Genomic DNA, 24,441 nt, shown 5'->3' with positions numbered 1-24,441 from the left:
CTTTTTATTCTTAGTTGGGATGAGAACCAGAGCAACTCAGCCATTAGTCTCCTCAAGCCATTTTCTCTTTCTTCTTTCATTTTATTCTGTCTTTACTGCTTGGGATTTTGCTTTTCTGGGAACTGTATGCCTAATGGACTTATTAAGTACCTATCATAGAATAATGGATTTCATCAGTGTCCAAGTATCCCAATTCCTGAACAGTGGGTGATTAAATGTGAAACTTGAAGGAAGAAATGGAAATTTAAAGCAATGATCATCGTTTCATCATTTTACAAAGCACTTTGATTTAACATGTTCTTTCTTACCACCTCATCAGTGTGGTCACTTAAAGGCTATACTGATTTCAATTCCTAATGTGACCTCACCCCCTTATTTGTCTTATATAATTGTATGGGTTTTGTTCTGTGTTGTTTTGTATTCGTTCTAGCTAAAAAATAGAGCTAATTGCCTATTTTTTGATAAAAGGATCTTGGATACTTAAACTCATTAAGCGAGGCATTAAATAATGGATGGGCTTTTGCTTAGGATTACCTAATATGTAAAGTACTTCACACCATTGTCCAATGATACTTTTTGTAATTTAATTAATAAAATCATTAGAAATGCTGAATTACCACTACTCTTATTGCTAATAACTAAGTTTGGGTCAAAAAGAAACAACAGAATAGGAATATATACTCTACAGAGAACTAGCAAACTTGCACCAAAACAGTATTGAGATACAAGGCTAATTCACTCCTGAGAGGAAATTATTGTTGTTACTGTCTTTTGAAATTAAAAGAATTTATTTATACAATATGAAGTATCACATTACATCATTTAAGCATCAATACAAGTTTTGTGACAAAATTACTATTTGTTTTGTGACATATTAATACAGTGTTAAGTCCGTGGGTGGTTATATGTTGCACATACAGAAATAAAGTCTGTTTTCATACCGATTTGGTTGTTACAAAAATGCATACCAAGGTTTAAGGAAATTCTGGCGTACAGTTTAGTGAAACCAAAACTTCTCATTTTCAGAAAGCTTCAATATACTTGAGAAGTATGTAGAGTTGAATTTGAAGATTCACTTTACAAAAATATCCTTAGGAATATGTTGAACAAACTCACCATCACCAACACCTTCACACACAGACCAATTTGAACTGTCGTTGTAATTGATGTTAGGAAGTGTGTGTGTGTTTGTGTAAATGCTTGAATTGCAAAGTGGATGAATTAACTTGATAAGCATGTCAATTAAGTGTCATATTTATTGGTTTAAGAAGTTATTTGTGAATGATTAGCCTACTTTAAAAAACCTAGTGGAAATAAGAAAAAATAAATTCTAGTTCTCGTGATGACATTCATTCAATTTATTTAACTAGGATTTATCAAGTACTGACTTCAGGCATTTTAATAGGCACTGATACTAGTTATTATGTTGATCAGGTCATAAAGTGTTATTCCTCATCTGCAAAACAATGGTTAAAAATCTCTTTACTTGCGAGATTGTTGCACAAATAGAATTTGAAATGAATGAAGATCCTTTGAGAGTACATGTGCTAGACAAGGAATTATTAACGGGACTATTAAAAATAGTTCCAGTTTCTGACCAGGTGCCGTGGCTCACACCTGAAATTCCAGCTCTTCTGGAGGCCTAGACAGGAGGATCACTTGAGGCTAGGAGTTCAAGACCAGCCTGGGCAACATAGAGAGACTCCATTTCTACAAAAATAAAAAATTAGCTAGGCGTGATGGCACGTGCCTGTCATACTAGCTATTCAGGAAGCTGGGGTGGGAGGATCTGCTTGAGCCCAGGAGTCAAGGCTACAGTGAGCTGTGACTATGCCACTACACTTATCCTGAGCAGCAGAGCAAGACTCTGTCTCAAAAAAAAAAAAAAAAAAAAAAGAAGTCTAGTTTCTTCTTGCTATTTGACTCAAGAACCTATTAAGAATATTTTACTAATTATAAATTTAAGTGTCAACCATTAATTAGAAGGAATGTTTTAATATATTGAGCACTGTCAAATTCAGGGAGTCGATTGTGGTGTAACAGACAGAAAACCTAAATTGAAAAGTTCAGCTCTTTCCTGTGCTAGCTGAGTAAATTTGTGCAAATCATTTAACCTATTGAGGTTTATTTAATCATTTGTAACTGAAATATACTTATTTCAAAAGGATAGCTTATGAAGAGTAAATGTAATATGTAGTCATTTTATAAATCATAAATCACTATAAAAATATAAAATGTTAACAGTATCAGTAAACTTAAAATATATGAGTATCAGTAAACTTAAAATACATGTTTAAGTGACTAAGCAATTAACATACTTAGTTAACATTTAAATTGTTAAAACAAACTGACAGTCTTAATGCCTGAGCATGTTATATTTATTTTTAAATTATAAATTCCCAATAGATGTGCTACACAAAAGATGGAGCATAGTGTCTTCACCAGAAAGGGAGATCACCCTGGTGAACCTGAAAAAAGATGCAAAGTATGGCTTGGGTAAGTCACTGTGAGATTCTTAAAGGTCTATGATTCTTGAGGATTCAGAGGAAAAGTCTATAGCATAGCATTGGCATTGCAGCACCAGCTCACTTCTGATCTCAAGATACTGACTGGCTGCCCACTCACAAGCCCATCACCCTACCCGCCCAGTCCACCAAATGCCAAATATGAGATGCCTACAAGAAATACTTCCACAAAATTTAATATGTGTTACTTATTAATCATTTGATATCAACAGTCCCCACATTTCTGTGTTTCAGGCAGGCTAATCATTAGTCTTTGAAAGCAGCAATATGAAACTCTTTTTTAAATGTGTTGTTTTACAGGATTTCAAATTATTGGTGGGGAAAAGATGGGAAGACTGGACCTAGGCATATTTATCAGTTCAATTACCCCTGGAGGACCAGCTGACTTGGATGGATGCTTGAAGCCAGGTACTTTACATTTTGGTAATTCTCTAAGTATTTTCTGACAGGCATAAATTTGCACGGGTGGAGAAAATGGAACTTAGGCCAAACAAAAATATTGAGAAAGAGATGATATTTCTAAGATTCAGAATAAATGTATCTTTGTTGTTGAAAATACTGGATTCTCTATTTGTACAGGAGACCGTTTGATATCTGTGAATAGTGTGAGTCTGGAGGGAGTCAGCCACCATGCTGCAATTGAAATTTTGCAAAATGCACCTGAAGATGTGACACTTGTTATCTCTCAGCCAAAAGAAAAGATATCCAAAGGTAATGTTGTGAATGTCTCTTATGTATTCTGTGTCACTTTTCTGTCTCATTCCTTGTTAGTGGTATTTGCACAAAAGTGGATTCATTGTGTACAAAATTGATGCAACTTAAGTGAACTCTGATTATTTCGTGTGTTCCATCTCCTTTTCTCAAATCAGAGATAGAGTCATTTATCATTGTGTAGTTAATATTACATAACAGTTATATATAAAGTCCTGTCCTGAACCAGATTATGAAAAGGAAAGAACAACCACCAAAACCCAGAAATTTTAAAACAAGAGTATATCATTTTATCTCATTATTCCAGTCTTTAGCAGTTTAGAGACAAAGCACTTGATGAAGATCAGATGACCAGCATTTGAGCTTCACCTGTGCCTTTTATTAGCTGTATGACTTAAGTCTTCTTGAGCCATAGTTTTCTTTTGTTTTTACTTAAAGAGTAGACAGTGATCTTTGTCCTGCTTTGTCTGCCTTGCACAGAGTTATTTGTTACGAGGATCAAGCGGTAGCACAGTATTTGTGGAAGAAGCACACATAGCCCCTGTGGCATAGAACAGTGCAGTGGGAAACAGAGAGGGTTACAGAATCCAGGGTCAGATTCTGTCTCTACCACCTAAAGCTGTACACCTTGAGCAAATCACATGAACCTTCTAAGTCTCACTGTGCTCATATATCAAATGGTGACTATAAGCATGATTATCCTATAGATTATGAAAATTAATTGAGATAATGCATGTAAAGAATAAGCACATTGCCTGGTGCATATGAAGCATTTAAGTGTGAATTTTAGCTGTCATTAATATTGTTTTTCAATACAATGAAAACGTTGAAGTGCTAGATATAAGTAAGTTACCTTCATGCCAAAGATACTGGGAAATACATAAAAGAATTAGTAAAAAAAAATTAGCTGAAAAACAATTTTAGATAGTGAATTTTAGACATAGCTTTGGATTCTTACGATAAAATAGAAGATGAAAAACATGAACATATTGTATGTTGTGACAAAATCTTATTAAAATATAGATGAGTCATTTTGACTATGGTTTCTTCTTACTGAATATTATATGCATTTTGTATGTCTGTAAATGTACATATATAAATAATATGTTACACACTTGTTTACTGTGAGCGAACACAATGGATAGAAGAGAAATAGAAGATACCACCACTGCCCACAGGAGCCTTATATAATCTAATTATAATTTAGTCACATTAGGCAAAGTAAGACAACTGCAGTTGGAAATGTTATAACATGCTTCTAAGTTTAAAGCAGCCAAGACCAGAAATTTTTCACTGGGTCCCATTATTCACCATTTTTTAACCAAAAGGATAATAGGAATTCAGAATAAATGTATTGCCCCCTGAATAAAGCTCTAAGGGATTTCCATCTTACTCATGCTTTCAATAGATGTTTTATAGAAAATTTATTCATTTGTTCAACATTTGAATGTTCAACATTCATTTCTTCAGTGCCTGTGATGTGCAAGACAAAAAAACTCTGCCCTAATGGAACTTACTCTTTATCGGGGGAGGCAAGTATTCTTGTCTGACTAGACAGATTTTTAATTGTAACTATGGTAAGTGTTAACAAGAAGCCCAAGGTACCAAGAGGGCATATAACAGAGGAACTTTACCTATTATGAGGATCAGAGGAGGCTTTTCTTCTCAGCAGAGTTTTGTGTGGTTTGTTTTCTTCTGTCCATGCTAAATAAAAATTAAAAGCATAATGTTAAAAGTATACATCTGTGAAATTGTTTCTTCAGAAAGGTAGGTGAATCTTATCATGGTATGTAACTATTTTGTAGTGTCACTTTGAAAAGAGGTAAAACCCAAAAGAACTTAGAAAATTATCAATGTGTATTCTAGCTACCCCTGTTGTTAGGCACCAAAGAGGAAGGTTTTTAGTTTTGTTTTTGTTTGCTAATTTTTAAAGTTACAGAATACATACTCATTTATTAAAAATAAATCCAATTTATGCAAAACCTATGAAATAAGAAGTCAAAGTCCCCTTACCCCATTTCCTAGGGAAACTTTTTGGCATACATGTAGCCTTCTGTGTAGAATAGATATATATGTGATGTGTGTATGTGTGTGTATATAAAACAACATGTATGTACACTATTTATTTTTTAAAATCTGTTTTATACTCTAAATACCATTCTGTAACTACTTACTTTGTGCATGCATATCTTTTTAATGCAACATTATATTTATGTTATAGGCATATCAAAACTTATTTAACTTTTCTTCTATTATTATGTATCCAAGTTAGCTATAATTCTATTATAAATGTTACTCCAACAAATACGCTCTTTAACACACCATTGAAAATGTATGTATTTCTAGAGGTTAGTTGCCTGGAACTAGATAAAAGAGTATGTACATTAAAATTTTGACAAGTGCCACCAAATTGGGCTACAAAAAGTTTTACCAGTTTATAGACTAACCAAGTAGATATAGCAGTGCTTTTCTCCTCATACCATCAGTGGTGCTTGAAATTATCAGTCATTCTCATTTTTGTCAGCCAAATAAGTAGAGAACTGCATTAAACTGCAGACCCCTGAGCAATACTGAGAATGTCTCTTCATATATTTACTATTTGTATTTTACTCTGAATTTCCAGTCTACATATCTCTTGTTCCATGGGAGTTTTGAAAACCTCTTCTTTGTTGAATTTTAGCAACTCTTTGTATATTAGGGATACTAATTATTTGTTTATTGTTTGTTGTCAGAAATATTTTCTCTCTAGTTGCTCATTACTCTTAATTTTTCCCTTGTTGTCAATTACTACATAAAACTTTTAATTTCTTATAAATTCCCATCTTTAATTCCTTTACACGTGCCTTCGGTGGTTTGTGTCTTCAGAAAGCTTTCTAAAGTGGCTTTTTGTTTGTTTGTTTGTTCTTTGAGACAGTCTTGCTCTGTCACCCAGGCTGAAGTGCAGTGGCACAATCACTGCTCACTTCAGGCTCTGCCTCCCGGGTTCAAGTGATTCTTCTGCATCAGCTTCCTGAGCAGCTGGGACTACAGGTGCACACCATCATGCCCAGCTAATTGTTGTGTTTTTGGTACAGACAGGGTTTCACCATGTTGGGCAGGCTGGTCTCGAACTCCTGGCCTCAAGTGATCTTCCTGCCTCCACCTCCCAAAGTGCTGGGATTATAGGATTACAGGCATGAGCCACTGCGCCTGGCCTAAAGTGGCTTTTGATAAGAACTATATATAAGCAATTTGGAGTTGCCTTCCATGATAATCACTTGGAGTCCAAAAAATGCAATTTAGTAAGTCAATATAAAGTAAGTGTGCAAATAACTATTTAATAAGAACAAACTATGTTGGATACTAAGAAAATAGAAATTATCTATGGAATCAGTGGAGTCTTCACAGAGGATACCGGTTTGAAGTGGGTCTTGGAGAATGGAAATGGGGAGTTAAGGTGAAAAGGGTATGCATTTCAATAGAGGTTGTCACAAGAATGACCGAAGGAGAGAGCAAGGAAAGTCTACCAAACACATTACCTAAGGGTGTTTTGCATGTACCATCCTTATAAAATCCTTCCAACAACCTTCAGGAAACATTGTGTATGTGTGTAAGCACAAGCATGTGTGTCACTAACTTGTTATTCTCATTGATGGATTTTGACTTTTAGTGCCTTCTACTCCTGTGCATCTCACCAATGGGATGAAAAACTACATGAAGAAATCTTCCTACATGCAAGACAGTGCTACAGATTCTTCTTCCAAGGATCACCACTGGTCACGTGGTACCCTGAGGCACATCTCGGAGAACTCCTTTGGGCTGTCTGGCGGCCTGCGGGAAGGAAGCCTGAGTTCTCAAGATTCCAGGACCGAGAGTGCCAGCTTATCTCAGAGCCAGGTCAATGGTTTCTTTGTCAGCCATTTAGGTGACCAAACCTGGCAGGAATCACAGCATGGCAGCCCTTCCCCATCTATAATATCCAAAGCCACTGAGAAAAAGACTTCCACTGATAGTAACCAAAGCAAAACTAAAAAGCCAGGCATTTCTGATGCAACTGATTACTCGGACCGTGGAGATTCAGACATGGATGAAGCCACTTACTCCAGCAGTCAGGATCATCAAACACCAAAAAAGGCATAGTTTAATTTTAATATTTTGGTTTTCTCATTTAACAAAGCAAAATAGTAGCAAATACATTACAGAGCACAATAATCTACAAGATGCTTTCATTATTCTGGAAAAAAGAAATAGTTTGTATCTTCTAATTGCTACTGCATTTGATTCTAACTTTCAGAGAAATCCACAGCTTTGGATGATAACTTTAAATGGCTATGACTCTGCAAACTTGCTGTCTAATAACCCAAAGAAGGAATATGCAGATTATGATTGTCTTCTTACCAGTTGTCTCTGGCATATTAATGTTTATATTAATAAGAGAATTTTAATATCTGAAGATTGTTTCTAAATAGTTCATATAATGGACATTTGAATTTACTGTTTATAGTCTAAATTCTTCTGAAGTTCTGAATGAATGATAATAACGACATTGAAAATAGCTCATTCTGGCTGGGCACAGTGACCCACATCTATAATCCCAACACTTTGGGAAGCAGAGGTGGGAGGATTGCTTGAGGCCAGGAGTTCAAGATCAGCCTGGGCAACATAGGGAGACCCTATCTCTACAAAACATTTCTTAAAAAATTATCCAAGCGAGGTGGCATGTATCTGTGGTCCTAGCTCCTTGGGAGGCTGGGTGGGAGGATCGCTTGAGCCCAAAGCCCAGGTGATTGAGCCAGACCCTAACAGAAAGAAGGGAAGGAAAGGAGAAGAGGAGGGAGAGAGATAAGGAAGGAAGGGAAGAAAGAGAGTAGCTTGTTCCTAGAAATGATATAAATTTAAACCCAAATTCACAAGCAGTTTTAGAAAAAAATCTTATGCCTTTCGTTTACTGAAAAATCAACATTCCTCATAAGAGTTATACTCTTATGAATAGGGCTTAGCTGTTGTTCCTATGTTTATATTATTGGATTAATAAATATAAGTAATGTAAGCATGAAACCTCATTTTAGAGGCTCGAGTTAAAAGCTACTGCTTGATATATATTGATTATTAAAGGAAATAAAACTAATTTGTAAACTTAGGAATATAAAAAGCATTGGACCAGGATTATATAAAAGCCAAGTTTGAACTGGGTTCTGTATAGACTTCCATCTACCATATCTAGCAGTTTGACCTGAAGCAAGCTCTTTAATCTCTAGACATCAGTTTCCTCAACCATAAAATATGAATACATTGGACTAGAAGATCTCTAAGATCTCTTCCAACCTTTATGTTCTTTGACTATACTCTATCCTTTAATATCTTGCTTTTTCTTAATTTTTCCAAAAACACATATTTGTCTTTCGGTAATAATTCATTTTGACTCTAGTCAGCTTTGTCCTGAGCTAGGTTTAAAAAATAAATAAAAAAGAAAAATTATAATTCATTTTGACTCTAACAAGAAATCTTTGTTTGTTTTTCTTTGTTAAGGAATCTTCCTCCTCAGTGAATACATCCAATAAAATGAATTTTAAAACTTTTTCTTCATCACCTCCTAAGCCTGGAGATATCTTTGAGGTTGAACTGGCTAAAAATGATAACAGCTTGGGGATAAGTGTCACGGTACTGTTTGACAAGGTTTTCAAATGTTTTCTCTTCTTTAATTTCCAGCCGCCTATATTGTATGTCAACTTTTTAACTGAATTATTTTGCATCAAAAGGGACACATCAAATATTTCCAGAATCCTAAAATTGAATCATATCTTAAAACTTTTTAAAAAATTGTGTTAGTCACTTTTTCCTGTGATTTTAAAAAAATTAGACAAACACTACTTTTTTCTCCATAGATTTAATACTTGCTTTATCTGAATATAAAACTTGCTAATTATAAAATTAATGCAATGCTTTGTAGATATTTGACAGTTTCTACGTGAGCATAGATTATATATCTCTAAACTACATTATTAGTAAATAAAGACTGTATATTTCTATATATTCTCCATAATATATAATACCTTGTAAACATGTTAGTATCTTAAAATTAGAAGTTCCCAAGGAATATACATATATATATATCTTTAAGATAGTTAGAATGTGAGCATAGGCTATTTGACAAAATTATTTTTGAATTATACTGATGAAGATACTATCCCTCATTAGTATACTAATGAATATACTGTACATCAGCACGTGCTGATGGGATGCCACTGCTTTGGCTGATGAATTGAATTCTTTCTAGGCCTGAGATTTGAAAGAGAGTGCAAAATTTTTCATATTATAAAATATTATTTTGTCTTTTTCTCTTTAGGGAGGTGTGAATACAAGTGTCAGACATGGTGGCATTTATGTGAAAGCTGTTATTCCCAAGGGAGCAGCAGAGTCTGATGGTAGAATTCACAAAGGTATAGTGTTTATATTATGTAGGAATTATATACATGAATATTACAGCAAATAGATAAGGAATTATAAAGTTGATAACTGATCTTCAAATTTATAATATGAAATAAGAACATACTCAATTATGAAACTGTAGCATTAAGAAACTCTTTGATGCCATTTCAAAAACTATTCTTCCCAGCTTATTTTCTAGTATCAGAAGATATCTATACATCAACATTGTGTGGGAAGTTAAAAAAATTAAAAAGGAAAGAAAATATCTAGACAGTGCTTTCATTCATATTTTACACGTACTATGAAGCAAATTGCTGTAAAAACACTGACATCTACACTTGTTTTTTTGTTTGTTTTGTTTTGTTTTTTCAAGACAGAGTCTTGCTCTGTCACCCAGGCTGGAGTGCAGTGGTGCGATCTCGGCTCACTGCAACCTCCGCCTCCTGGGTTCAAGTGATTCCTGTGCCTCAACTGCCCAAGTAGCTGGGACTACAGGCACACACCACCGACTAATTTTTGTGTCTTTAGTAAAGACAGGTTTTCACCATGTTGGCCAGGCTGGTCTTGAACTCCTGACCTCAGGTGATCCCCCCCCCCACCTTGGCCTCCCAAAGTGTTGGGATTACAAGCATGAGCCTCTGAACCCAGCCTGATATCTACAGTTCTCGTAAGAACTAACTAGGAACTTTCCTCCAATCTCTAAATATTTATAGTTCAACTTATCTTGTCTCTTGATTTAAACTTATTTTTATAAAGTTTATAAAATATACTTAACATTAGCCATAAAATTGGGGAATAAATTAAATAACATATTAAAGAAATTCTGTAACACAGTTTCTTCCAGAGTTTGCCTGAGTCTCTCCTCAAACAAATTAATGTGAAATAAGGCCATAAGATTTAAAAGAACATGTAGGATTTTTATTTATGATTTGTTTCTTTCAAAATAACTGCCTAATTTTTAGGTGATCGCGTCCTAGCTGTCAATGGAGTTAGTCTAGAAGGAGCCACCCATAAGCAAGCTGTGGAAACACTGAGAAATACAGGACAGGTAACAGATCATTACACCAACCTTTTACAGTACCTTAGAAGAGCAAAACAATGTGTGAATAAAATCAGTTCTCACTGAGATCTCTAAATTTGTTAGCTAATCAAGAAACCAAGCCTGATGTATATAACCATCTGAGTTGTTTTTTCCTTCCAAATTGAAATGCAAGTATTACAAGACATTTTTTACTGAGGAAGCTGACTTTCTATGTCATATTTAGCGCTTACATTACCAAAGAGATCTGATGGGGGAGGGGTGGAAATTGCGTTTTAAATTTGTTGTATAAACATCTGATTTCTAGTGGTTTTCACTCTTATTCTTTAGCCTGAACATAAAATTTATTTTGTTGAAGTACATTTTGAGTCAGGGAGTTTACCAAATTATCTATAATGGTCTTTGGAAGTTTTTGTTGTTGTTTTGAGACAGGGTCTTGCTGTGAGGCCTAGGCTGGAGTGCAGTGGTACTATCGTGGCTCACTGCAACGTTGACTTCCCGGGCTCAAGTGATCCTCCTGCCTCAGTCTCCCAAGTAGCTGGGACTACAGGCGTGTGCCACCATGCCTCGCTAGTTTATTTTTTATTTCTTGTAGAGATGGGGGTCTCCCTGTGTTGCCCATGCTGGTCTCGAACTCCTAGGCAAGAAGTGATCTTCTTGCCCCAGCCTACCAAAGTGCTGGGATTACAGGCAGGAGCCACCGCACCTGGCTTTTTTTTTTTTTTTTTTTTTTGAGATGGAGTTTTGCTTTTGTCACCCAGGCTGGAATGCAATGGCATGATCTCGGCTCATTGCAAACTCCGCCTCCCAGAGTCAAGCAATTCTCCTGCCTCAGCCTATCACATAGCTGGGATTACAGGCACCCATCACCACACCTGGCTAATTTTTGTATATTTAGTAGAGATGGGGTTTCACCATGTTGGCCAGGCTGGTCTCCAACTTCCAACCTCAGGTGATCTGCCCACCTTGGCCTCCCAAAGTGCTGGGATTACTAGCATGAGCCAGCCACTGCACCTGGCCATTATCATACATTTCTAACATGTATTATATTTATAATATATTATTTTTAATCATGTATCTTCCTATACAGAAATGTAATAAAAACTTGATTTTGAAACCTTCAACCACTTGCTTTTGTTCCTCTGTATTTTTTTTTCTCCCTCTTCATTTGGTGGACCAAATTTGGTAGTTACTTTAAATGATTTTATACTGTTAAGTCCTGAAAATGAATCTATTTTCTTAGCATTCTTCTTAATTAATGAAATGCTATTTTACTTATCCAGGTGGTTCATCTGTTATTAGAAAAGGGACAATCTCCAACATCTAAAGAACACATCCCGGTAACCCCACAGTGTACCCTTTCAGATCAGAATGCCCAAGGTCAAGGCCCAGAAAAAGTGAAGAAAACAACTCAGGTCAAAGACTACAGCTTTGTCACTGAAGGTCAGGCCTTGGGAGACTACAATCTCACCTTTAAATTATTCCTCGCCTATTCAAAATTTGATTTTTACATTTTGGATTACAGTTAATGCCCTAGTTTTGTTCATTATTCTTGCCAAGGACAAATAATAATCTGACATAACACCATACTGAATAAAGACAGAAACATATTTGCAGCTGATAGAGTCTGCAAGACTTTGGATAATGAAGTCATGCATGATTATGGTCTTTTAAAAATCCTTTAAATTGTTGTAAAATTCAAAATGAAATTTTGTAAGTAAAAAAATAAAAACAAATGCTGAGATGCCTTCAAACCCGTGTGAAACCTTGACCCTTAGTTTTTTGTTTTTGTTTTTGTTTTTTTTTTTTTTTTTTTTGAGGCGGAGTCTCATTCTGTCACCCAGGCTGGAGTGCAGTGGTGCAATCTTGGCTCACTGCAACCTCCACCCCTGAGTTCAAGCTATCCTCCTGGCTCAGCTTCTCGAGTAGCTGGGATTATAGGCACACACCACCACACCTGGCTAATTTTTGTATTTTTAGTAAAGACGGGGTTTTGCCATGTTGGCCAAACTGGTCTTGAACTCCTGACCTCAGGTGATCCGCCCTCCTCAACCTCCCAAAATGCTGGGATTACAGACATGAGCCACCACACCTAGCCCCATCATTCTTTCTTTAAATCAGTTTGGTTTTTTTTTAAACCCCCAAATCAACCATGAGCAAAGACTTTAAATATGTTTTTAAATTATTTTCTCATTATTGTTCTTTTAATTTATTTAGCTGATAAGAAATTTATTGAAATACTGCAATTTATCTAAGTTAAATTACACCTCCCCAGAATATTACAATGTCAGTTTATTTCCACATAACCTCCTCTAACGTTTATTTTGTTCTTCTTTTCATCTTTCTCACACTGTATACCTGAATTTCTCCCATATCTGTCCTTCCGTGGAATTTCCCCCTTTTTTTTTTTCATCTATTGTCATACTTTGTTTTGTTTTGCTTTTGTAGAGATTGGATCTCACTGTATTGCCCAGGCTGGTCTCAAACTCCTGGGTTCAAGCAACCCTCCTACTTCGGCCTCTCGAAGTACTGGGGTTATAGGCGTGAGACGCTGTGCCCGACCATAGTGTCTTTTAAAATACATGAATTTGATGCATAATTCCATTTTCAGAATCCTACTTTCAGAATTCTCCTTCCTAATCAAACAGCTTAGTTCATGCAGTTACTTGATAAGATTTCTTAATGATGGAAATAGACTGTAGGATACAGCTTCAGCAGTAAGTACATACAGAGCTGTAAATATGGGAAAATAGACTTTTTAAAATGTGTCTAGAGGTATATATGTTTGTATGTTCATATGTAAACACAGCATGTTAACAATATCTCAATTTTTTTATGTCTTTTTCTCCAGAAAATACATTTGAGGTAAAATTGTTGAAAAATAGCTCAGGTCTAGGATTCAGTTTTTCTCGAGAAGATAATCTTATACCGGAGCAAATTAATGCCAGCATAGTAAGGGTTAAAAAGCTCTTTCCTGGACAGCCAGCAGCAGAAAGTGGAAAAATTGATGTAGGAGATGTTATCTTGAAAGTGAATGGAGCCTCTTTGAAAGGACTATCACAGCAGGTGAGCCCCTAGCTTGTGGAGTATAGCATTTTTAATGATGAGATGGATTGGCCTTTCAAAATGGTTTCATAATGCTGATTTAACTATACCTTCATTTGTCATTCATGGTATCCCCAGGAAGTTATATCTGCTCTCAGGGGAACTGCTCCAGAAGTGTTCTTGCTTCTCTGCAGACCTCCACCTGGTGTGCTACCGGAAATTGATACCGCGCTTTTGGTGAGACTTATGAAAAGTAATTTACATTTTTATAGCCTATCAACTTAGCAACTAACTAATTCAGCTGTGGTGGTTTCATCATGAATTGTCCTCCTGGGTTTCATACCCAAGGGTTGGTAGGAAGAGAAGCAGGTTTATTTGGAAAGCCAGCAAACTGAGAAGATGGTCATCCTAAAATACTATCTTAAGTCAGTACAGATTTCAGTCTCTTTTTAAGTTAAGGGCAAGAGGAAGAGAAGGGGGTTGAGATCAAGAGGTGACCGAAGACCACAGACATCTGGGTGCCAGCAAGGGCCCAAGGAGGTTGGGAACCTCTTTGTCCTTAGTCAGGTGACAGTGCTCCTATAAATCTTTAACATAACATAGATAGTTGTTTACATACTTCTTCTTTGATCCCAGAGTTACTTTTTAAAACTACATGATTGTTGTTTTTGCATATTACCTCAGTGCTCTAAAATTATCCTTGCCTACGTGCAGAAATGGATAAAGGCCTCTTAAACAAAAGTGGAGTTCGTTATGTTCATTATTGCTGTTTCATTGTTACATAGACATAGATGAATACTGTTCTCATTAAAGAAAGACTGCTTTTGGCCTGTCTACTTAAAATAGCCTTCTGCTACCAGTGAATAGTGACTCCTAGGTATGAAAGGCAGGATTATCTGGGCCAGAAGTTTTAACCCTTATTTTGGGGGAAGAGGAAAATAATACTATTAGGAGAACATTAATAGGAAAATAACATTTCTGTGAGATGCATTATAAATAGCATTTTAAAAAACTACATTGATTTGAGGCACCAAATAGGAAAAAGTGAATGGAACTCTCTTGATGTACATATAAGTTGGTATCAGTTTTTAGAAAACAATTTGGAAATACTTAAATAGCCTATTAAAAATGTGCTATATTCTGACAGTATAGAAAATTACAAAGTAACAGGAACTCGGGTAAAAATTTACATACAAAGAGGTTCTTCTAGATTTCTATTAATAATGAAAAGCTAGAAACAACTCTATGTCCAATAAAAGGAGAAGGCAGAAATAAAGGTATAGCCATCCACTGGACCATTATACAGGTATTAAAATTGTTTTAAAGCATATTTAAGGACTTAATATTTATGATAGAACCCTAATTTTTGAAAACATGAGACAAAATACATATTACTCTAGTTCTAACTCAAGATATAAATTATACAATATTAACTGTTTTATATATTATTTTCTCTAGTGAACATAAATTACTTTTATTAGAAAATTCAATGCATATTTTAGTAGAAAGTTGTTCAATGGTTTATTTTCAAATAAATGCTTCTAAAATTCATAGAATGGTCACAAATCTCTTTAAATGTATCCATTACAGACCCCACTTCAGTCTCCAGCACAAGTACTTCCAAACAGCAGTAAAGACTCTTCTCAGCCATCATGTGTGGAGCAAAGCACCAGCTCAGATGAAAATGAAATGTCTGACAAAAGCAAGAAACACTGCAAGTCCCCATCCAGAAGAGACAGTTACAGTGACAGCAGTGGGAGTGGAGAAGATGACTTAGTGACAGCTCCAACAAACATATCAAGTTCGACCTGGAGTTCAGCTTTGCATCAGACTCTAAGCAGCATGGTGTCACAGGCACAGAGTCATCATGAATCACCCAAGAGTCAAGAAGATACCATTTGTACTGTGTTTTACTATCCTCAGAAAATTCCCAGTAAACCAGAGTTCGTGGACAGGTATCATCAATATAATGTGAACAGCTCAAAGCAACTGGTGGTTTTTATTAGCAGTAGCAGCAACATGCATTTCTGTAAGAATGAAATGTGTGTGTCTGTGACCTTCACAGTGGTTAGGCAGAGGATGACTGTATTGGATGTCTAGCTATTGTGACTGATAGTTTTAGTTAGCAAACCAATAAGCTCTCTAGTCAGTCAGCCTGAGTCTTTCTTCCATCTTGAGCATATTTACTAGTAACTAAGAAAGTTATTTGTATTTCACCATTAATCATACTACTTAGACAGAAACAGAAGAGACTTATTTAGGCAGTAACACAGTGGGAGAGTAGGGACCAGAAATATAGAGGGGAGATAAGGGCAGAGAGTTTGCAAAAGGTAAGACAAAGAAGATGGGGAAAAGAAGAAATGATTGAAAACATAGAAGCATACAAAGAGAAAGATGACATCAATACATCACATAATTATTCATACATTTTACTCTTTGTTTATGTCTTTGTATCTATCCACATCCAAACATATTTGTTCAAGTTTGTATTTTATCCAAAATAACCACAGGAATCAGACTTTTATTCTTCTTTCTTCTTTTCCTTATTATGTTGAAACACACATTAAGCTTCTGATAACATTAGCTTCAGCTTTGAATTAACAACTAGAAATCAAAAGAATTCTATTTAACCTATCTTGCTGACTTTATGCAATTTAAAGGGCTTCATCAAAATAGAACCTAGGCCGGTGCGATGGCTCACATCTATAATCCCAGCATTTTGGGAGGCCAAGGCAGGCAGCTTGCTTGAGCTCAGGAGTTTGAGACCAGCCTGGGCAACATGGCAAAACCCCATCTCTACTAAAAATACAAAAAGTAGTTGGGTATGATGACACACACCTGTAATCCCAGCTACTCGGGCGGCTGTGGCAGGAGAATCACTTGACCCTGGGAGGCAGAGGCTGCAGTGAACCGAGATTTTACCACTGCACTCCAGCCAGGGCAACAGAGTGAGACCCTGTCTCAAAAAAACAAAAAAGAACCTAGACAGAGAATAAATTATTGTTAATTTTAGCATTTAACAGATATAGAGTAAATTCATAGTCCAGAGTCATACAAAAAGTAACTAGGATCTCAGTTCAAATCAGACATGAATATTTGTTAAGCATTTTCTGTTTCTGGCACAAACTTACCATATTGACATTGAAATGTATCTGAAATAGTCTTACTTCTTTGTCTCTGTAGTAATCCTTCTTCCCCTCTACCACCGGATATGGCTCCTGGGCAGAGTTATCAACCCCAATCAGAATCTGCTTCCTCTAATTCGATGGATAAGTATCATATACATCACATTTCTGAACAAACTAGACAAGAAAACTGGACGCCTTTGAAAAATGATTTGGAAAATCACCTTGAAGACTTTGAGCTGGTAAGTTGTTTTCTCTATATTTAAAAAAAATAAAAATCCATATTTTTTAAAAGAAGGTGTGTTCATAAAGTTTCCCTTTAGGGAAAAAGCTATCGTTTAAAATAGCTTCATATCTGTGTCTAATAAATGGATAACATATCTGGTATGTTTCTATGCTGAGAAATTAAGAAATAAAGCAAAAAGACCTGAGTATACATCCTGATTCTACCACTGATTTGCGACAATTTGGCAGACTCCTATGGACCAATCGCTTAATTCTTCTGAGTCTTGGTAGCTTTGACTATAAAATGGAGCAAGTAACCTCACCGAACTGTGGTGAAGATTAAATGAAATAACATATGTAAAGCACCTGGTATAGTATCTGCTACAGAGGAGACCCTTAGTAAATATTATTTTTGTCTGCTTCTCAAATTCTGATGAGTTACCTATTTAATTTCTAACCAAGTTTGAATGTAATTTTTTTTCTCCTCCACACATTTTTTGTGTGCTCAAATGGCATCCTTTACATTGTAATAATAATCCTAGAACTTCTAAACCTACAAATAAGATCTGGAAACAAAATTTCCAAGTATAATATCCTTTACATTGATTGAAAGTTAGCCTTTTTAAATACTGCTTTTATTATCCAAGTAATAAATGTTTATTGTAGAAAAATTATTAAACAGAGAAGAAGATTAAAGCCACTATAATCTTATTACCCCAAAACTGTTAACGTTTTGGAACTAAGTTTCCAGGTACCCTTTTTTTTTTTTTTTTTTGGCCTATAATTGTGCATGTGTATATTGGAGATGAGGGGTGTGCAGCATCTGCATCTTCAGTTTCATTCTTAGCAATGGCATAAAAATACTCTTTAATTTTTCTTAGAAATCTTTCACCCTTCTAAGCAACCTCTGTGTCTCATTTGAAATCTTTTAAAAGTATATTTTATTTATACAACAAAATTAATAAGATTGTGATAATCACCAAAAGACTTCATATTTTTACCAAAAAAAAAAAAGAGAGAGAGCTTTTTGTGGTTCTTTGCATCTGTTTAGAAATATGTGGCTCTTTGCATTTGTTTAGAAATATATGAAATTTTTTTCTGAACCTTTCCTCCAAAAAGTATTCTTTGATCATCAAAGTATAATCACTATTGTGTCCTTATTTATCCTAAAAATATAAGAATGGAAGCGTGAGTAAATTCTGTCTCTGCTGTCTCTAGACAAACACATAATGTTGTACTTAAACTTAACTTTTACGTGGGATGCAGTCGGGGGACAGTCTGTCTAGAATCAGACAGGCTGTCTAGAGTCAGACATACTTGACTTCTTCACTTGGACAAGTTAAGTAACCTTTTAAGGTTTGACTTTCTCCTCTGTTAAGTGAAATAACAGTCATCTTTCTGTTTGTCTATAGTGCAGAATGGACAACCTGAAAGTATTACTGTTTTCTTCCCTTAGGAAGTAGAACTCCTCATTACCTTAATTAAATCAGAAAAAGGAAGCCTGGGTTTTACAGTAACCAAAGGCAATCAGAGAATTGGTTGTTATGTTCATGATGTCATACAAGATCCAGCCAAAAGTGATGGAAGGCTAAAACCTGGGGACCGGCTCATAAAGGTGAGACATTTAAGAGGAATGGATTATTTGTGTAAATGTAGACAAAGAGCAAGCCAAAAAAAGAAGGTTGAATTATTGTAATACTGTATTTCTCTATTCGGTTTATGCTTTCTATTTCCACCACTTAAAAGTAAAGGCCTTTATATCGTTAACAGTTTGGGAAATTATTTTTAATTTGAAAGTCCTTTTAATCTCAGTTAAGGCATAAAACAAGCTATCTTAGGTCTCAGGGACAGAAAGTTTAAATTACTTAGAGGATGAATTTCCTGGATTTGCAAAATAATGATGCATTTGTTAGGGATTTAACATTATTATTTCATTGTAATGGCTTGATCGTTGTGCCTATGATTTCCGTAATAAAAGGGATTACCAATAAATTAGAGATCACTGTTGTGAATCTCTTACTAGCTAATATATATTATAAATTAGGAAGATTATTATATTTTATTGGCAATTTAGCTTCTCTTTTCTAAACATTGTGATTCTCACTTGCTCCTTTCTTGGTTTTGTAGGTTAATGATACGGATGTTACTAATATGACTCACACAGATGCAGTTAATCTGCTCCGAGCTGCATCCAAAACAGTCAGATTACTTATTGGACGAGTTCTGGAATTACCCAGAATACCAATGTTGCCTCATTTGCTACCGGACATAACACTAACATGCAACAAAGAGGAGTTGGGTAATGAAAAGTCAAACTTTGTACAATATGATTTTCTTGGTTAGCTTAAGAGTTAGTACTCTTATGACTGAGAAAACAAATATTTTCTATTCTTTCAAGGTTTTTCCTTATCTGGAGGTCATGACAGCCTTTATCAAGTGGTATATATTAGTGATATTAATCCAAAGTCCATCGCAGCCACTGAGGGTAATCTCCAGCTATTAGATGTCATCCATTATGTGAATGGAGTCAGCACACAAGGAATGACCTTGGAGGAAGTTAACAGAGCATTAGACATGTCACTTCCTTCATTGGTATTGAAAGCAACAAGGTACTCTGCAATTATTTATGAGTTTTGATTGTGCATGTGTGTGCATATCAGGTCATTGATTATACTTACATTCTCCGAAATTATATTACTGAATTAGTAATTCATAGACTACATTGGCAGGACTTAATAAATTTAAAACAGACTTCTTCATAGGCGATTTTGAGAACACTAAGGGAATAATAGAATGGTTACCACATTTATCAGTTAGGATGTTTTCACTTGCAAGTAATAGAAAATAGAACTCAACTTTTGTTTAAACAAGAGAGGGAATTTATTGGGATTTTTTTTTTTTTTTTTTTCTTTTTTAGACAAGAGTTTTACTCTTGTTGCCCAGGCTGGAGTGCAGTGGTGCAATCTTGGCTCACTGCAACCTCCACCTCCCAGGTTCAAGTGGTTCTCCTGCCTCAGCCTCCCAAGTAGCTGGGACTACAGGTACCCACCACCACACCTGGCTAATTTTTGTATTTTTAGTAGAGACACGGTTTCACCATGTTGGCCAGGCTGGTCTTGAACTTCTGACCTCAGGTGATCCCCCCGCCTTGGCCTCCCAAAGTCCTGGGATTATAGGCATGAGCCACCCTGCCCAGCCCCAGATTTATTGGTTTATATTGGACTTTTAAAATTCCAGAGATAAGGTGATCATCAGGTGAAATCTGATCAGGGCTCTATCTTATTTTCTACTTTTAGTTATTTCCTCCTCCCTGTATCAGTTTTCTTTATGGTAATCAAATGACTACATCATTTTCATACTTCCCACCTATATACCACATCACATCACCTAGAGCAGTATTCAAACAGAAATCTCACCAATCACTACTATTCAAGCAAGTAGCGTTTTGCCTAAATTAAGGTCAATCTCTAAGTTGGAAGCAAGGGATAAGAATATACAGGTGCTCCTCATACAGTGGGGTTACATCCCAGTAAACCCATGGTAAATTGAAAATATCATAAGTCAAAACCGCATTTAAAATACCCAGCCTACCAAACATCACAGCTTATTAGCCTAGCCTAGACTACTGTAAACAGTTTTACGTTACTTACATTACATTATCCTACAGTTGGACAAGATCATCTAACACAAAGCTTATTTTATAATAAAATGTTGAATATCTCATGTAATTTATTGACTACTGTACTGAAAGTGAAACACAGGATGATTGTATGGGTATTCAAAGTATGGTTCCTACCAAATGCGTGTCACTTTTACAGTGTCATAAAGCTGCACCATTGTAAGTTGGGGACCATCAGTATTGATTGGCTTAAGCCAGTCCTGGCTCATTCCCAGAGCTGGGATAGGATTAATCCTACTGGAACCTCATGCCTGCTACCCCTGAGGCATAGAACTACCACATCTACTCAACCTTATACAGTTTTACATTATAAAAAAATGCTAAGAGCAACTTTGCTTTCACTTATAATGGAAATAGATTGAGAAAATGTATTAGTTTCCTGTTACTATTGTAAAAAATTACTGTAAGTTTAGTGGCTTAAAATAACACGAGTTTATTATATTAACTTTCTGAAGGTCTGAAATACAAAATGGGCCTTCCTATGGTAAAATCAAGGTGTCAGCAGGGCTGCATTCCTTCTGTAGGTCCCAGGAGAAAATCTGTTTTCCACCCTCTAGAGACTCCCCATACACCTTAGTTTATGGCTCACTTCCATCTTCAAAGCCAACAACTGCAGCATCCTCTGCTTCTGCTGCCGTATCTCTTTCTCTGACTCAGACTTTCCTGCCTCCCTCTTTCACTTATTAGGACCCCTGTGATTATAACGGGCCCACCCAGATAATCCAAAATAACCTCCCCATATCAAAATCTGAACCTAATCATAGCTACAGTTTCTTTTGCCATATAAATAGTAATATCTTCAGAGGTTCTGAGGATTAGAACAGAATCATTAGAACATAAACATCTTGGAAGGGGATTATTCTGCCTACCACAATTTACAGGAATCCAGGCTTTCTAGATTACAGACTTAAGTTATATAAAGGGAAATTCTCATTTTTGTTTGTGAATTATTTCTTTTAAAGTATGGGGACTTGTTGATCAAATCATTGATTATAAACTTATTTATTCCTTCTGAACCTGTAAATTAGATTATGTACTTTTTTTCCCCTTAAACATAGTCTTTGACTTGATTCCTTCATATATTATCTAAAAATTGGATTGGCATACAATTGTTTTCATAGGTCTACTTGAATGTTAATTAGGAAGGGAGGGAAGTCTTCAAACAATCTGGAAAGTATTTATGTGAAAATTAATATTTTTGCTAACTTTAAGTCCAACTGAATATTTTGCCTCAAAATTAGTAGAGCACTCTTCAGCCCAGCCTTGAAGTAATTTTCTTTTGTCTTTCTGCTTTTATCTTAGCTGTAGTCACCAAAAATTCAGTCATGGTAGTCACAATTACTTTCTCCTTCATTCTTCGTCTAGCTCTCTCTTCATTGTGTGTGTCTGCCCTCTTTTATTAAAGCCCATAGGGTAGCAATAATGGAGGGATGTATACTTGTAGTAATTATCTGTATGTCCACTTTCTAGAGACTCCTCATACTCCTTGGTTTATGACCTCCTTCCATAAAGGGAACTGTAAAGGGGTTGGAATTTTACTGTACTTGCAAGCTAATAAGCTAGCCTGTCTTTGTTACATGGATGCTGGCAGAAGACATAGAACTCCTGAATCAGAGATAAAAGACTATTACTAATGCATAGCAAGCAGCGTGAGCATGGCATCCATGTCAGTTCCACATGTCTTCCAGGTCCCACAAAAATGACATATGTGGGCCTGTGGATTTGTACACATGCAATGGGTTGTATTATGGGAGAAGAATGCTTTAAGAAGAGCCTTGGGAACCCACCATTTTATAGCAGTCTGTAAGAAAGCCTGTTTTTTGTTGGGGGAGAGAAGTTACCACATCCTTCATGGTTGCTCACTGCAGATATAACCTTAAGAAGGGGCCCAGATAAAGAAAAGGTCAGGACCTTGCATTTTGGGGCTAGTCAGCAAGAACATACAGGGATACTCAGAACTTGAAATATATTGCCTCTCCCAATACTGTACACCTTAGGCAACTCCCCTTTTCTCTCAATTATCAGCAACAATAAGATTGCATACTAATCTTCTTATTTCTAAGGTGCTATCTTTTTGGCTGTTTTGTACTTTGGGTGGTACCATTCTTCTTATAGTCCTTTGAATAGAAATATTTCATCTAGAGTTTCACTTTAATTTAAAAGAAAAACACGTATCAAGGGCTTTAGATATATAAAACTTAATGATCTGTGACTTCTAAGTTATCTTTGAACTATTGACTAAGTGACAGTGAACTGAGTTATTAGATAATGAATATTAGCAGTGTTTTCAATAGAAGGGGAAATAAGGTGATATGTTAAACTGAAGCCCAGAGAAGAACTACGTAAAGAACTGATTCTTAACCTTTTTTGGGTCAAGAATATCTCCCGGGCCAGGCGCGTGGCTCACACCTGTAATCTCAGCACCTGGGGAGGCCTAGGCAGGTGGATTGCTTGAACTCAGGAGTTCGAGACCAGCCTGGGCAACATGACAAAACCCCATCTCTACAAAAACTACAAAAAAATAGCTGGGCATGGTGGCACATGCCTGTGGTCCCAGCTACTTGGGAGACTGAGGTGGGAGCATTGCTTGAGGCCAGGAGGATTGCTTGGGCCTGGGAGGTCAAGGCTACAATGTGCCAAGATAATTTACAGTAGTCTTTTTTTGCAACACAGAAATGATCTTCCAGTGGTCCCCAGTTCAAAGAGGTCTGCTGTTTCAGCTCCAAAGCCAACCAAAGGCAATGGTAAGGATATATTCATTTTACTGTACTCTCCTATGGTAATGGGAATGTAAAATGGCACATCCATTTTGGAAAACAGCTTGACAATTTCTTAAAAATTTTAACTTACACCTAAAATATAATCCAGCTTTTCCACTGCCAGCTGTTCACTTGAAGAAAGTAAGCCTATACTCTACATAAAATATTGGACAGAAATGTTTCTAGAAGTTACTTGTAATAGCCAAAATTTGAAACAACTCAAATGTCCAAAATCTATTGAATTGATAAACCAATTGTAGTATATCCAAACAATGAAAAACTACACAGCAATAAAAAGGAATGAACTATTGATACAAGCAAAAAAAGTAATTAAAATAACCTCATAATAAATGTTCTGAGTTGAATAAGCCATAGCAAAAAAAATAGTTCATACTGTATGATTCTATTAGAGTTGTAGACAATGCAAATTATGGTGACAGCAGCTCGGTGATTATGTAGGACAAACAGGGAAGGAAGCATTTAGGAGAACAAAAGAGAGAGATTACAAATAATAAACTATTATGTTTCATACTATGCCAATATGATTATTTTGAACCAGTGGTGTATTATTGCTATATTTTTTATTTTTCTTAGAAGTTTAATAATATTTTTCTTGCAAGGAATATTAAAACCCATTCTTGGACTCTTTGTAACATCATCCACAGAATTCTAAAGATTTGTCTATAAAAATTCCATCTCAGTTTTTATCTTTCTAGGCAGAATTATTTTGGGGTCTTCCCCAAATAGAGGTTCTTAAATGTACTTACCTTTATTTGTTTCTTTCTTTGTTTTCTTACAAAGTTTTCCAAACTCTACCATATTTTTCTCAGTCTCTTGAAAATATAATTTAATGAATGAAGTTATGTTTAAATATGTGATGTTTTAACTGTAAGTGAAACATAATATCCTTTTTTAATATATTGAA

The 24,441-nt window shown here is 35.7% G+C and overlaps 1 protein-coding gene across 4 annotated transcripts in view; it reads left to right on the top strand.

Moving 5' to 3' along the window:
• PTPN13 (protein tyrosine phosphatase non-receptor type 13) overlaps positions 1-24,441 on the top strand; it is a 222,244-nt gene that overhangs the window by 157,556 nt on the left and 40,247 nt on the right. For 3 of the 4 annotated variants that reach the window (XM_023198108.3, XM_023198107.3, XM_023198106.3), the window contains 16 exons: positions 2,407-2,496; positions 2,826-2,933; positions 3,105-3,236; positions 6,886-7,349; positions 8,745-8,876; positions 9,562-9,655; positions 10,607-10,692; positions 11,967-12,126; positions 13,535-13,749; positions 13,867-13,965; positions 15,319-15,683; positions 16,912-17,095; positions 18,535-18,693; positions 19,206-19,377; positions 19,477-19,687; positions 23,431-23,501. In XM_023198108.3, the coding sequence (XP_023053876.2) occupies positions 2,407-2,496; positions 2,826-2,933; positions 3,105-3,236; positions 6,886-7,349; positions 8,745-8,876; positions 9,562-9,655; positions 10,607-10,692; positions 11,967-12,126; positions 13,535-13,749; positions 13,867-13,965; positions 15,319-15,683; positions 16,912-17,095; positions 18,535-18,693; positions 19,206-19,377; positions 19,477-19,687; positions 23,431-23,501 (2,742 nt within the window). Of the gene's footprint in view, positions 1-2,406; positions 2,497-2,825; positions 2,934-3,104; positions 3,237-6,885; positions 7,350-8,744; positions 8,892-9,561; positions 9,656-10,606; positions 10,693-11,966; positions 12,127-13,534; positions 13,750-13,866; positions 13,966-15,318; positions 15,684-16,911; positions 17,096-18,534; positions 18,694-19,205; positions 19,378-19,476; positions 19,688-23,430; positions 23,502-24,441 lie in introns of all 4 variants that reach the window. The other variant, XM_023198105.2, reaches the window with a different exon arrangement.

Source organism: Piliocolobus tephrosceles, chromosome 3 (assembly GCF_002776525.5).
Source record: "Piliocolobus tephrosceles isolate RC106 chromosome 3, ASM277652v3, whole genome shotgun sequence".
NCBI classification, from domain to species: Eukaryota; Metazoa; Chordata; class Mammalia; order Primates; family Cercopithecidae; genus Piliocolobus; species Piliocolobus tephrosceles.
The sequence above is the reverse complement of the archived record's forward strand: the minus strand, read 5'-3'. Positions and strand labels throughout refer to the sequence as shown.